The sequence below is a fragment of the Ascaphus truei genome, chromosome 2 (genome assembly GCF_040206685.1).
Source record: "Ascaphus truei isolate aAscTru1 chromosome 2, aAscTru1.hap1, whole genome shotgun sequence".
In the NCBI taxonomy this organism is placed as follows: Eukaryota; Metazoa; Chordata; class Amphibia; order Anura; family Ascaphidae; genus Ascaphus; species Ascaphus truei.
The window spans coordinates 44,916,059-44,930,622 of NC_134484.1; the positions used below are offsets into that span (position 1 = coordinate 44,916,059).

General features: G+C 42.5%; 1 protein-coding gene across 3 annotated transcripts in view; it reads right to left on the minus strand.

The window, feature by feature from the left end:
* Window positions 1-2,025: 2,025 nt before the first annotated feature.
* Window positions 2,026-14,564, minus strand: part of COL14A1 (collagen type XIV alpha 1 chain) — a 197,941-nt gene continuing 185,402 nt past the window's right edge. For 2 of the 3 annotated variants that reach the window (XM_075582330.1, XM_075582318.1), the window contains 3 exons: window positions 9,242-9,319; window positions 8,581-8,736; window positions 2,026-3,163 (listed from right to left, as the gene is read on the minus strand). In XM_075582330.1, the coding sequence (XP_075438445.1) occupies window positions 2,889-3,163; window positions 8,581-8,736; window positions 9,242-9,319 (509 nt within the window). In that variant the 3' untranslated portion in view covers window positions 2,026-2,888. Of the gene's footprint in view, window positions 5,332-8,580; window positions 8,737-9,241; window positions 9,320-14,564 lie in introns of all 3 variants that reach the window. The other variant, XM_075582326.1, reaches the window with a different exon arrangement.

Below are 14,564 nucleotides of genomic sequence, written 5' to 3' on the forward strand. Positions count from 1 at the left end.
ATTTGACTTCCATCCATCATCTGTGACCTGCAATGGGATACACAAATGACATTCTTTTGTAAGTTACATTAGGCACAAGGGTAGGCACCTACTACTGACAATACCTGGGATCAGGCTTTTTATAACCTGTCCCTGAAAATCTTGGACCCACACAAGGTATAGCTTAGGGTGGCCTAAGGGAAGCCCATGATACTAAGGCCAGTGACAGAGCACCTCCCAATCCCACTGCAGCTACCGCCAGGTTTCGGGAGAATCAATTGATTCTCTCTCCATAGCACTCTCAGTAGAGCTGATGCACAAGGTACCTGGATATCTTGGCAGAATCCTTAGGGAAAGGGGCCAGGACCTCCCTGTGGGATTCTCTCTCTAGCAATAGTCCATAGAGGTGGTGCACGAGTTACCTGACGATATGGCACGGGGTCCTAATATTTGGCAGGAGGGTCAGAGCAAAGTCCTGCACAGGGGTAGCATGGGAAGGAACATTGAATGCTAAGGCCAGTGTCAAAGGCATAGCACAGTCCATGGCCTGTCCAGTATAGTGAGGCCCTCCGTGGCTTCAAGAAGAGAACAAGAACCTGGTGGTAGGGACACGGTGACCTCTCTCACTGTGGTCCAAGAAACAGGGAGTCTCGGGTGGAATCAGGCTCACACTCGCCACTTCTGGCGCGAACAGTGGTGCAACCGTCTCAGTGGATGCTATCTTGGTAACGTCACAGTACTTCGCCAATCTCGCGAGACCACCGGGCAGACTCAAGCCCAGCGGCAATGATGACGTCACACCAGGTTGGACCGAATGTTCATCACTGCGCTGCGCACCGGACAAGGCCTCACCCAGCGCCTCACCTATTTCCACATGGTGTAGGGGGAGGGGTGTGTGTGTCTGTTAGCAATAAATCATTGAATGTTATAAAAAAAAAACCTTGGAGATATTTTTAAATTGGGAGCCATGCTGAAACTGCTTTATAAGCGGATTTGCATTGTAGTGGATCACGCTATAACGGGGTTGAGCTGTATTTGTATTTACTGTATTTAACTGATGTGACCCTACCTCCTTTTTTCCCTCTCTATTTATGCACCCAAACAAATGAAAAATAAACAGTTAAAAAATAAAAATAAATTAACAGTGCGGCAAGAAATTGAAAAAAATTGGACAAGCAATATCACAAGGCATTGATAAAAGCAAACCGTTTTATTATTCATTACATGGTTGTACAAGTAGAAAGATGGAGGGATAATGCCACATTAGTACTCTGGAGGCCACATTGCAAGTAGGATATAGTGAAGGCGTTATAAAGATTAGGCTTTATACCAAAAGCCCAGCCAGGAATAACGTTTAATGAAAAATGCTTGAAAGGTATGTGTAACTGGTGGTTTGAAAAGTATTGTGAGCAGAACAAAAAGAATCTTTAGAATAAAACACGTGAACATTAAGCAGGTAACTTTCACAGCCCACGCAGCAAAAAGGTTACAATTAAATAGACTAATAGTTTGTGTCCCTGAATTTCAAGCCATAGCAATGGCCATACAATGGGCCTCAATTGCAAACAATCTCAGGATTTAAAATGAAAAGAGAGGCTGAAACGAGAGATTGCACTTCATGAAAAATAATGCAAAACTAATTTGGCTGAGCACTAAATCTAATCATAACACAATTAGATCTGGTTGATTAATATATATATACACAATTATATATATATATATATATATATATATATATATATATATATATATATATATATATATAAATAATAATTAAAAATATATATATAGTTGTGTAAGTGGACAAGAGGAGAATAAAAATGCCTTAGCTTGTCATTACTTACTGTTTTTACAAGGTTTAATTAAAATAAAACATGGTCATAGAATTAATGCAGACACTCGTGTACACAATTTGGGACATTTAACAACCTTTATTTGTTTATACAAAACAATGGAGATCTGTTTACAATAAATTACCCGCATGTTCTGATCAAACATTAAGCACCTTTTCCAATGGTTTGCTCTTAGAAATCACTTTTCTTTAAAAAAAAATTTTAAAAATAAAAGCCTACCTAGTATTTATTATGTGGACTTCGTAGCATACAAATGCTTTTTGCATATTTTAATTGAAATCTATTATTGTTTTCAAAAACATATTCAGTATTAAAGTTATGGATTGATCTATTAAACAATTGAAATTATGTTTAATTATGTTTACAGATAAACTACCCTTTGATATGTTAGTATAATAATGAACACAATAATCTCTGCGTAGAGGGTCTATTCATTAAAACATTAAACCGTTTACTCACTATTGATTATTGACTCTCATTCTCCAGAATGAGTGGTAATGAATTTGATAATTATAAGATGAAACTTTAGAATACTCAGACCAATCTGAATCCGTAAATAATGCTAACATTAATTAAAACAATTTAGCCTATGATAGTACAGTATTAATAAACCCCAAACTGTTTTATCTGGCCATTAATCGCCCAGCTGGTTTTAAGGTTCTCAGCTATGCCTTGGCCTTCAACTCCTCCAGCCAGGACATTAATGCCAGATATTTTGTTCTTTGGGAATATACTTTACTAATTGTGCATTAACAATTTTCTATTTTACGGAATAGACTCACATGTATTATGTCCCAATGTTACCTAAATCCATACCAAATACTAGCACGTCAATGAGCATCAATCCATTAACATACTAATAAATCTCATGCAAAAACAGACACATGTTTTTTCCTGTCAAAACAGTACATTTATTTTGCTTGCCATCTTAGTTTGTAGTTATAATTTATGCAAACAATTTCCAAACAGATAAAAGCTTAAATGACTATTTCTGTACAATGTAGACAATGCATGATGACAGTCCCAATTCAGAAAGACTTGTAGCAAACAGTTCTTTCAGCCCTCTTTCACCTCTTTCATCGACTTTGTAGGTCTTTTTGATATACTTCTTACAAAGCGGTTGATCCCAGGTGACCTCACTTCTGTGGTTTCTGTCTCCTCCTGTACTGGAGTGAACTCTGGTTGGGCATAACGTGGATCTGGGTAGGATTGGTGGTATGGGTACGGCTGTTGTTCACCATCATAATTGTCCTCTGGGTCATATACTTGGTAGGAATTATGTGGCAATTGTACTACGGGGATGTCTTGATCAGTTGGATCACCGTATCCACCTTGAACCACCACCACCACCAAGAGTATTCACATAATTAGTATAAAAGGTGGAGAGCAGAAAACTGAAGAAATCATAAGAACTACAGAATGTAACATGTTTAAATACTGTAAGTTTATTTACAAGAGAGAGAAAAAAAATAAGAGCTCAGAAATGTCCAAAAAGTTAAAAAAAAAGGAAATTAATAAATAGTGGGTGAAACACAGTGAAAAGTGAACTGTTAAAAAGTGTGATAGACAAAAAAAAAACCCTGCTCACTTGTAACAAGTACAGTATAAGCATATTACCAGGAGCAAAGAGTCTTATACTCCAGGATAACGCAGGAATCTCACAGGCAGAGAGAAAAAAAACACATCGAAAAAACACATACTGTAGTGCCGACGGTTATTCTAACACAAACAGTGGCAATCGCCAAAAAGACCCAGGTACATGCTGGGTCGTGTTTAAGGCATTTCTGCATTGACTAATGGCCCATCAGATTAACTGCTGTGTTAATCTGATGGGTCATTAGTCAATGCAGAAATGCCTTAAACTTGCCTTAAACTATCCAGGTTACACCCAGCATGTAACCGGGCTAGTTTAAGGCAAGCTTTAGAATACTCATTGTCTCATCTGTATAGTGTAATACTGTTTATGAAAATAAAAAAACAAAACTGTTCTGCCCGGGTATTCTGAATCCACAGAAGCACCCTGCAAACCGCACTCCCCTGTGATGTCACAATCCGGAAGTGATGTCACACGCTCCGAACAGGGGAGTGTGCCAATGGAGCTGCCCTGTGTGAGACCGCATGTGTGGTCACATTGCGCTTTGTCTTGGTAAAATTGTGAGTACCATTCTTGTTTTTTTTTTTTTCTTTCATAAACTGTATTACACTGTTTTTTTTCTATGTGTTTTTTTTTATCTCTGCCTGTGAAATTCCTGCGTTATCATACAGTTTAAAGAAGCAATTCCAGACGGCAATTTTTTTTTTTTTTTTTTTTGAAGTACAGAATTGAAGCAGGTGGTCTCCGGAGCTGAACCCTGTTAATTTCAGTTCCAGGGCCCCCTACTTCCGGAGATACTTACCTCTGATGCAGGTGCCGGTAGCTGATCTGGCTCAGCAAGCAGGGATTTCAGGTTTGAAGCTCCCGCATCACATGGGCCAGTAGGAGGCCGCACCGATGATGTTACGTCTTCCTATTGGCCCGCAGGCCGGGAAATAGCTGAACAGCGGACATACCGTATTGTGAACCCTGCTTGCCGAGGAGAGCAGCTACCGGCACCTAATTCGCAGGTAAGTGTCTCCGGAAGCAGGGGGTCCCCGGTGTTGCTCCTGATAATCTGTTTACACTTGTTACAAATGAGTAGGTTTTTTTGTCTATCACATTTTTTTAACACAGTTCACTTTTCACTTTGTTTCACCCACTAGTTATACATTTTCCTATTTTCCCTTTTTGGAAATTTCTGTGCTCTACTGTTTCCTTGCTCTTTTTTGAAAGGGATTAGAATAAACCCTTGTAGGAGCTGCCTTTTGTGTCCTTATTTTTGGGTTATATTTTGTATCACTGTTACACATTTTTTTATACACCATTTACATAAATGTGCTCACTTTTCACTTATAAGATTAATATAGTTATTTGTGCTTTTTTTGCGTTCTTAATCCGCGTTCTACGTTTATTTACAACACTGAACGATTAATACATTTAACATAAAATTGACAGCAAAGGTGGGAAAAGATGTAATCACTAGAGCTAATGTGTGAAGAGAACCATCACCAGAAAAACACAATATAAAAATAGACTTTTACATCGATAGGCTGAATAACATGTCACAGCACCATTACCCATTTCAGTGCTGGAGAAGCCTGCTCTTCAATGTATTTCAGGCTCTTCTAGCACTGTAGGGTTGTGTGTACATTCAACATTTATGACATCTATCAGAGGCACACATTTAGTGAAAGCAGATAGCTGCGCATTGAAAACGCTGTCCTATTTTCAAGTGAGCTACAGTAAGTTATGTGTGATAAAGTAATGGAAGACTTTTTTGGTATTGGTCACAGTTGGGAAATCAATGCACGCAGTGCAGCTGACTTTTATTCCATTTGGGATATTTAGCCAATGGACAAGGTGAGTTGAATCAGATTCACAGTCTTGCTCTTCAGGGCTGGTAGTCATTGTAAGGAATTATGCCTTCACATTGAAAATGAGCAGAAATGGAGAGAAATGAGGCAGAGGATGGGAAGATGTGGACAAAGAGAAAAACACAAATATCAGTACACATATATCATTACACAAACAGACTTATGCAAACGACAGACAAACCTGCTGACTGAAACCACTAATGCACATTGGTAGAATTCAGGATACTTGCCACTGTTCTTAGTAATAAGAGTCGGATCCTTTATAAATTACAGTGAGAAAAAGAATCATTACGCTATATGTAAATAAAGTTATACTCTGTGAAAACGAGCCTCATTCACATGATGTATACTGTAGGTAGCACCTTTTAGTGAACAAACCCCATTGAAAGGTGCAGTTCCATTTAATAACATACAGTGGCGTTATCAAGTTTGTGAACCCCAATGATAATTACAAAAATTCCATTGTTTTTCCATGATAACCTTGAAACAAAACCAATCTTTTCTTAAATATTCAATGGTGTTTATATTAACCAATTCCATGTATTTTGAAACAAAATGATGTATGAATTAGACAAACAATGAGTAATTATTTGAGTGCAAAAGTAAGGGAAGCCCTAGTTTTATCAGCTAAATTAAAGGGGATAATTAGAACCAGGTGTTTAAATATTTAGGTAGATCTGCAGGTGTGAGCTTGGGAGGACCCACCCTATATAAAGATCAGAAACATTGTGACGTTGATCTTCACCATACAGGTGTGTGGAAACGCGTTATGCCATGATCAAAAGAAATCTCGGAGGACCTCAAAAAAGCAGTTATTGATATTCATCAGTCTAGAAAGGGTTACAAACCAATTTCTAAGGATTTGTGGCTGCACCAATTTACTGTCAGACAGATGTCTACAAATGGAGAAAGTTCAAGACCACAGTCACTCTACCCAGGAGTGGTCGTCCTACCAAAATCTCTCTAAGAACAAACTGGCAAATCATCCAGGAAGTCACAAAGAACCCCAGAGTGACCTCTAAGGATCTGCAGGCCGCTATCGCCTTGGCTAATGTGAGTGTTCATGACTCAACTATCAGAAAAAGACTGAACAAGAATGGTGTTCATGGAAGCATAGCCAGGAGGAAACCACCACTGTCTAAAAAGAACATTGCTTCCCGTCTGAAGTTCGCCAAAGGGCATATAGATGATCCACAAGACTTCTGGAACAATGTTCTCTGGACAGACGAGTCAAAGGCAGAACTTTTTGGCCTCAAAGAGAAACGTTATGCTTGCCGAAAAACAAACCCTGCAGTTGAACAGAAGAATCTTATCCCAACCATCAAGCATGGTGATGGGAGTGTGATGGTTTGTGGCTGCTTTGCTGCCTCAGGACCTGGATGGCTTGCCATCATTGACACAACCATGAATTCTGCATTGTATTAGTATATTCTTGAGGAGAATGTCAGGCCATCCATCCATAAGCTGAAGCTTAAGCAAAAGTGGCTCCTGCAGCAGCACAATGACCCTAAACATACAAGCAGATCTACAAAAGAATGGCTGCAGAAGAAGAAATTCTGTGTTTTAGAATGGCCTAGTCAATGTCCGGACTTAAACCCAATCAAAATGTTGTGGCAGGACCTGAAGCGGGCTGTCCATGCAAGGAAGTCCTCAAATGTCACTAAGTTGAATCAGTTCGGTAAGGAGGAATGGGTAAAAATTTCTCAAAACCGAGGTTACAGGAAATGTTTATTTGAAGTCATTGCTGCTCAATTGGCCGCCACCAGATACTGAATCTAAAGATTCACATACTTTTTCACACATGGATATTCAGGGTTGAATCTTTTGTGGATAAATAAATGTTGAAAAAGTATCCTGTTTGTGTCATTTGTTTGATCAGGTTATCTTTATCTATTATTACGACTTAGATTAAGATCTAATAACATTTTAGGTTTGAAATAAGTGAAATGTGTGAAAATCCTAAGGGGTTCACAAACTTTTTCTTGCCACTGTATATTGGTGTAAACTGAGAACTGTGAGCCATTAAACAACTCAAGCATTTTAAGTTAGTTTGTTTCATATGTTGTTTTATTGCTTTCTAAACGTAGGGTCTTATGTTATACCCATCTGGAAATGGCCAATCACTTCAGAATATAAAACCCACACATTTTTATAGACTCATACTGTATCTACTGAAGCTCTGGAAAAATGCAACTGCACATTTACAGTGGTAAGAACTATATTACACAATTGTTTATTGAAAATCAAAATAGAAGCCATGTTTAAATTATTATTTATTTTGAATGTAAAATGTCCCAGTATTTTTATAATTAGAGATTTAATCCCAAGGAAAAAGGGAAACTAAAAGTAATACAAATGATAAATAAGACTGCACCTGTAAAAGTACCTTTACTAGATTTACAGATTAACCGAATTTACAGAGGTTTTTAACACTTATTGCAGTTGAAAGAAGAAAGGAATATTCAGGATTTAAGACCTTATCTACAGTATGAAACATGTATGCATCATTTTTATATTGAGTCAATATTGTAATCCTGAGGAATACTTTTATTATCAGGGGCAATGTATGTGCCAGTGCGGGGGATCACAAAACAGACATGATCACAAACAATGCAAACACTATTGAAGCGGGAAGGGTATTATGCAGCAGACAAAAATAAAACCTGACGAAGACACTATGACATACACACACAAAAACAAACACAAGGCTTTCACTTTGATAGTTCATAACTTTAAAAGGTACTGTATATCAAGTGACCTTACATTTTGGGTGAGCATGCCCGAAAGGTTAACCACTTCACTGCCAGGAGGACCAGCAACTATTACAGCGCTATGGGGATAATGTTAGTGAGTGCAAGCCCATTTATATAACTTGATGCTGTCTGGTTCTGAAAGTTACTCACTCCAAATGATTAACACCTGGCAGTTCTGGGTTCCATCTATCTAATATGCAGTCTACAGCTTCTCTAGCTCAGTGGTTTCCAACCTTTTTTTGGTCAAGGAACCCTATGAAATTCTGAGAAACCCCAACGCGATCTAAGAGCGAGTTTGAGATCAGATGCATTGTTAATTCTTCTGAATTTGGTGCAATTTTAAAATGACCTTAAAATGACAGGGCACCCTTTAGGAATGCCTGGGAACCCTGGTTGAAAAACACTTATCTAGCTGCTCATTTCTACAACTATAGTAGACTGCAGCTGAAATGCTGCACTGATGCAAAGTTCTCCTATAAGATAGTAGACCATACTGAATCATTTAAAGGCATCTTTGACTTTAATCAACAATAATTAGAACTCACCTTCAACATTATATCCAGCACAGGAAGAAGCGTCACAATAACCAGGTTGACCAGCAGGCCCCCGGGGACCGGGGTTTCCTGCCTGACCAGTTGGTCCACGTTGACCTGGTGACCCAGATGGACCTTGGTTCCCCGTTCGACCTTCACCTGGGGGTCCTGCACAGTACAATATAAATTAAATAACTCTTGTTTTCTTCAAAATATCTTTAAAAGAAATTGGATACTGCACTGATCTTGCAAAGTAGCAAACCGAAAAGGATGATTATCCTCTAGTGGGGCGGAAACCTTATACCTTTCTTGTCCGTTTCCTAAATAATGCACCACCTGTGATTAATTAAATATGCCCCTGTTTCGCTTTTTTTAAATGATAGTAAATGAGATGAGAAAAAGCCTTTCACAACTATGCTTTTTACCCTCATGTGCTATCATGTTTTTAATTATGTTGTCAAGACTCATGTTTTTAAAAATAAGCCTTTGGAAATCTGTCTCATGCAGCACGGTTGCTCTTTTATGCCCAACATTCTTTTACACTGTGATGTTCTAGACCTTCACAAAGTTCCCCTTTGGCTAACAAACGTTTTGGCATAAAATGAAACGAGCTTTCTATCAGAGACCTACAACATCACAATATGTTATTTTATTGTCCGATTGTAAATATTACCTGCAGGTCCAGGTGGCCCCCTGGGTCCTTGCGTTCCAACACCTGGGTTACCTCTTTCTCCTTTGTCACCTGCTAGGCCTGTTAAAATAGGACAACAGTTGAAGTACTGTATACTTTACATTGAACATCCTGTCTGTCCAATATTTTTTCATGTCAACTCAGAACTTACATTGAACTAGTTATTCTGGTACGATTCTTTATGAATCAAGTTCAACTTTCAAAGTGACAAGGGATAGAGTGGCGCAGGAATGCAGTGGTACGCAGTTCTAGCACTGATTTTAGCAGCAGGAATGGAGTATTATCACTTCTCCCTCAGAGAGGGAAACAAATGATGGAAGAAGAGAGGAACAATCAGAAGCGATAGAGGGTGGGACAGAGGAGCAGAGATGACCAATCAGAAGAGATGGAGAGCAGGATATAGGGGGAGGTAAGGTCCAATCAGAGAAGGAGCAGGGAGAGACAGAGGAGAAGAGGAAAGGAACAACGGGTTAAGGCAACTACTGTACTGACAGGAAAGACAGACAGACAAGGGGGCATTGAGAGAAAGAGACAAAACAGACAAGGAGGCAAAGAGAGAGAGAGACAACAAGTGGGCAAATGAGGGGGGGAGTAGAATAAAGGAGCACAGGAAGAGACATACAGACAGACAAGGGGGTACAGAGAGAGACACACAGATATGGAGGCACAAAGAGAGACAGGGGTCACAGGGAGAGAGAAAAACAGACAAAGGGCGCACAGAAAGACAAACAGACAAGCTGGAAAAGAGAGACAAACAGACAAGGGGGAGAGAGAGACATACCCACAAAAACAAACAAACAGACAAGGAGGCACAGAGAGAGAGAGACAGGGAAACAGTGCTCACAATTTTCAAATTGTCCCAATATTTGAAGAGCTTACACAAGTGCTCCTCAAATTAAAAATAAGCAGCCAATGTCGACCTGACCTATTGCAATCAAAGTTCCTATGACTCTGTGCCCCAGCCATTGCCATATCACTTGCTTTCCTAATCAACTATATTCTGTCTACAGGCCATATCCTAAAGACCAGGTAAACTGTTTCAGTTTTCCCAATCTTCAAAAGTGGGGACAAAACATTGTCTCAAACTACAGGCCAATCTCTTCTCTCTGAATACTATCTATCTAAAGTCATGGGAAAATGTGTCCACTGCCATTTAAGTGAGAACTATACCAAAACAAATATCCTTAGCCAACTTTAATCTGGCTTTCGCCCAAACACTCCACGGTAACTACCCTCCTAAAAGATTGCAATGAGAGCCAGTGTGGAATGGAACAACTTACTGGTGCCATATTACTAGATTTTGCAAAGGCTTTTGATACTGTTGTTCATGTTATCTTGTTAAACAAGCTCTAGTGCTCTGGAATCGGGAACATGCTTTAAACTGATGTAGCAGGGATCCCCCTTCTTACCTCCTGGGGGGAGGACAGCTCTGTTAAGGAGAAACAGCAGTGTTGCGTCTGCCATGTTATGGTTGGCATGGCCCTTCAGACTGTGTAATGTGTAATGTGGTGGCCATCTTGGGGTTGGAGCAACTGGAAGGAAGAGACCTAGAGAGACAGGATATCCTCCACGGTACAGAGGTGACCTTGTCCGAGTATCCGGGGCCAGGGAGGAGTAAGGTAGTGTCCGAGAAGCCTGCCTCTAGGCCCCAGGTAGTTCCAATCACAGTAGAGACGTGTGCAGGGTTGGCCCTATGACTAAGTAGTTCCCGGTAGTTAGGGAGCCCAGCAGAGCAGATCGGAACGCAAAGGGAGGCTTCCACAGCAGCCTGTGTTATCAGCCAGCATCCGGACATAAGGCGTGAGGGGCTTGTTGTTGGAGACCCCGCGCCGTGGGACCCTGCTGCTATTCTTGTCTTCACTTGGAAGTATGGCCTGGTTGGACCTTAAACCATGAAGGTATTGTGCACCAACACAATGGAGAGGGTAGCGCTGCCCTCCCACACACTTTGGGCGGGGCCGCTTGCTGGACACTGGGTTACAGCTGACCAAGCACCCTAGGTACTTTTGGGGCTAGCTACCCCCTGACGATATTACAGTTATCCCTGTTATTACTGTGCACTGTGTTGTGCGTATTATTTGATGCCTTCTGTGTGACCACCGTAAAGGAGTTATATTATACCTGGTTGTGAGTGTGTTATTGGGGTATACCATAGGGTATAGGAGTTCCTATGAGGAGTCATCCTGTTACACAGGATCCTCATAGGTGGAGGCGCTTCACCATAGAGATATATATAGAACAGACAGTCACCCCAGGCTCCCTATAAGCGGAGGCCCAGGTCTTCTGTATACCTAACAGGTAGCACCAGTACCGTAATTACCACTGTTTCCATAGGGATAGGGGAAAGGGTGTTACACCGGTTTCATTCCTACCTATCAGGCAGATCCCAACAAGTGTCTATCTCGGGCTCTAACTCCAACCCGTTGGATGTCACCTGCAGTGTTTCGCAAGGCTCTGTTCTGGGGCCTCCACTTTTTTCAGTCTTCATTAATGATTTACCTACAGCTTGTTAGGGAGCTTCAATGCACGTGTACTGTATGCGGATGAGACAATCTTATATGCACACAGCCCTAGGTTCTCTGACCTTGGACACGTACTTCAATCTGACTTTTCAAGACTTGAAAACTGGATTTGTCAAAACATACTGCTTTTAAACACTGACAAGACTGTAACAATGGTATTTGGGACCAAGGCTACATTTCTAAAGCTACTAATGACGGAGCTGCAGATCAGAAGCAACTCTAACTCCATTCTAGCTCCTGTCACTAGTTTTAAATATCTGGGCATATGGTTTGACTCCCATTAAACATTTGGGATGCACATTCATACCCTGACATCCAAAATCTATGCCAAAATGGGTGAACTTTATACGAACAAATGTTCCCGAAGCGCGCTGGTCAGAAAGTGGATTGCACAGCAGATGCTAATGCCAATTATAGACTATGTGGACATACTATTCACGGTCCCAAGGTTCAACAAAGTATCCGGCCGCTCCTCCTTCTCTTACCGTGCATCTCACAGCTGGAACAATCTACTGGAGACTCTCACATCCACCACCACTTCTTTCAAAACTAAAGCTGTCTCACATTTTAATCTGGTCTGTAACTGTTACATATGCCTATAAAATATATTATTTTAACTGTTCATGAAATGTCTTTAAATATAATGTATAACCCTGCTGATTTAATGTAATCTTGTATTGTCATCATAACTCTGTGCCGAGGGCATACATGAAAACGAGAGATAACTCCCAATGTTATACTTCCTGGTGAAGCATTTTATAAATAAACAGACAGACTAGCTGAGAGACCCGGCGTTGCCCGGGATGTAAATGCATAATAGGTAGTATTGGTACGTGGAACAATAGGTGAGTATTTGTTGTAAAGGTTGGATAATAATATTGAAAAGACAGATGGAATAAAATGTAATACGATGTTGTATAAAAATGGTTTATTGTGGGGGCGTGTCTATGACGTCACACAGGACGGGTCGGCTGAAGGAAGAGCTCCAGAGACCCTTCCGACTAAACTCTAATTTGCAGGAGTTTTAGCCCACTAAAAACTTCCCAAATCTCACAAATAAGTCCCTAAACCTGTCAAGATGACATCTAAGGGGAAAAACCCCTCAACCCAGGGAGTGGGTAACTTCTTTACGCCCGCAAAGTGGCCCGCTGAGGCGGGAAGTAAGAAGCAAGATGGCCCCCAGACCCCAGGCCAGCGAGGCAAACAAGGCCCCCAGGACCCATCAAGCCCCCCTGAGACCACCCTACCCGTGGACGGAGGCATAACTAAGGACTACCTGGAGGGGCTACTCACCAAGCTCCAGCGTTCCCTACAAGCAAACATAAAAGAGGCTGTGGCAGAAATCAGACAGGACATCCATGGTCTGCAGGAGCGAGCTACCACACTGGAGACTAGGCTAGATGAGGCCTTACACCACCAATCCGAAGCAGACGACGAAATAATACGCCTGGGCCACGAGATAAATGCCTTAAAAGACGGACAGGAAGACCAGGAGAATAGGGATCGCCACCAGAACTTGCGCATCCGCGGCATCCCTGAGGCAGTACTACCCTCACACCTGCGGGACTACCTGTCTGATTTTTTCCTCCTCCTATGCCCTGAGCTTGAACCGCGGGATCTGGAGATGGATAGGGCGCATAGGGCCCTGGGTCCCCGCTCTGAGGACCCCAACCGCCGACGGGACGCGATCGTGCGCCTACACAGCTACTCAGCTAAAGAAAAGCTGCTTACGGCTAGTAGAGGGAAGAACACGATCGCGTTCCGAGGCGAGCAACTGCAGGTCTACACTGACCTGTCCAAGCGGACCGTGGACCGCCGCAAAGCCCTTCGCCCTCTGACTCTGCTCCTACGTGAGAAGGGAATAACCTACAAATGGGGGTTCCCCTTCAAACTGGTGGTCTCCTATAAGGGCAAATTCCTCATGCTGCGCCACCCCGAGGATATGGAGCACGTTGCCAAAGCCCTGGGACTCCCGCTAGAGCCCTTCCAGACGGAACACCTACCGGAGGGTCAGCCACGTGAAAGAAGGGACGTCCCTGTTCGAACATCGGAGAGGATCGCGGGACAAAGACAGTCCCGGGAAAGATAAGGATTTACCCAGCACAAAACACAACCCACACCTGCGGAACCCCCAACCACACAATAAAACAACAAATGAAAACAGCACCTAAAGGAAAAATTTGGCCCCCCAAAATGGCGACGGGAGCATCCATACCTCCACACGTGGCCACCCCTCTATCCAGAGATTGCTGAGGACGGTGTCCGGGTGCAGGTCCGGTGCCAATCCCCAACCACCTCAAGAATATCGCAGAGATTGCGGGACCCCGAAAAGCCGATTCTGCTACCTTACAGAGGTCCAGAGCTCCCGACCAGCTGAAAAGTGCCTCAAACTCCACGGATCCCTTAAGATGGCGACGAGAGCCCATTCCTCCCCACGTGGATCCCCCTCGCCCTGCGGCTGCCTGGCTGTCCCCTCAAGATGGCGTCGGGGGAGGACTCAAACCAACAAGACGCTCCCCGCTGCCCCAGACGAGCACCAGCTGACGTCATCGGAGGGTGCGACAGGTTCCCGCCCGCGACGAGGGATTCACTGGAGCGGGTCTACGGTTGCCCGCGAGGATCAGCAGACTCCAACCAATGCCTACATTCCGGTCACCCCTTTCCTTCCCCGCCCACGCCTGACTCCTGGTTCCCGATTCCGGATCCCCCAGCTCTCTCTCCCCCCGCTCTCGCGGGGAGTCCTGTCAACCCGCCTCCCCCTGCCCGTGACTGCCCTACCCCTA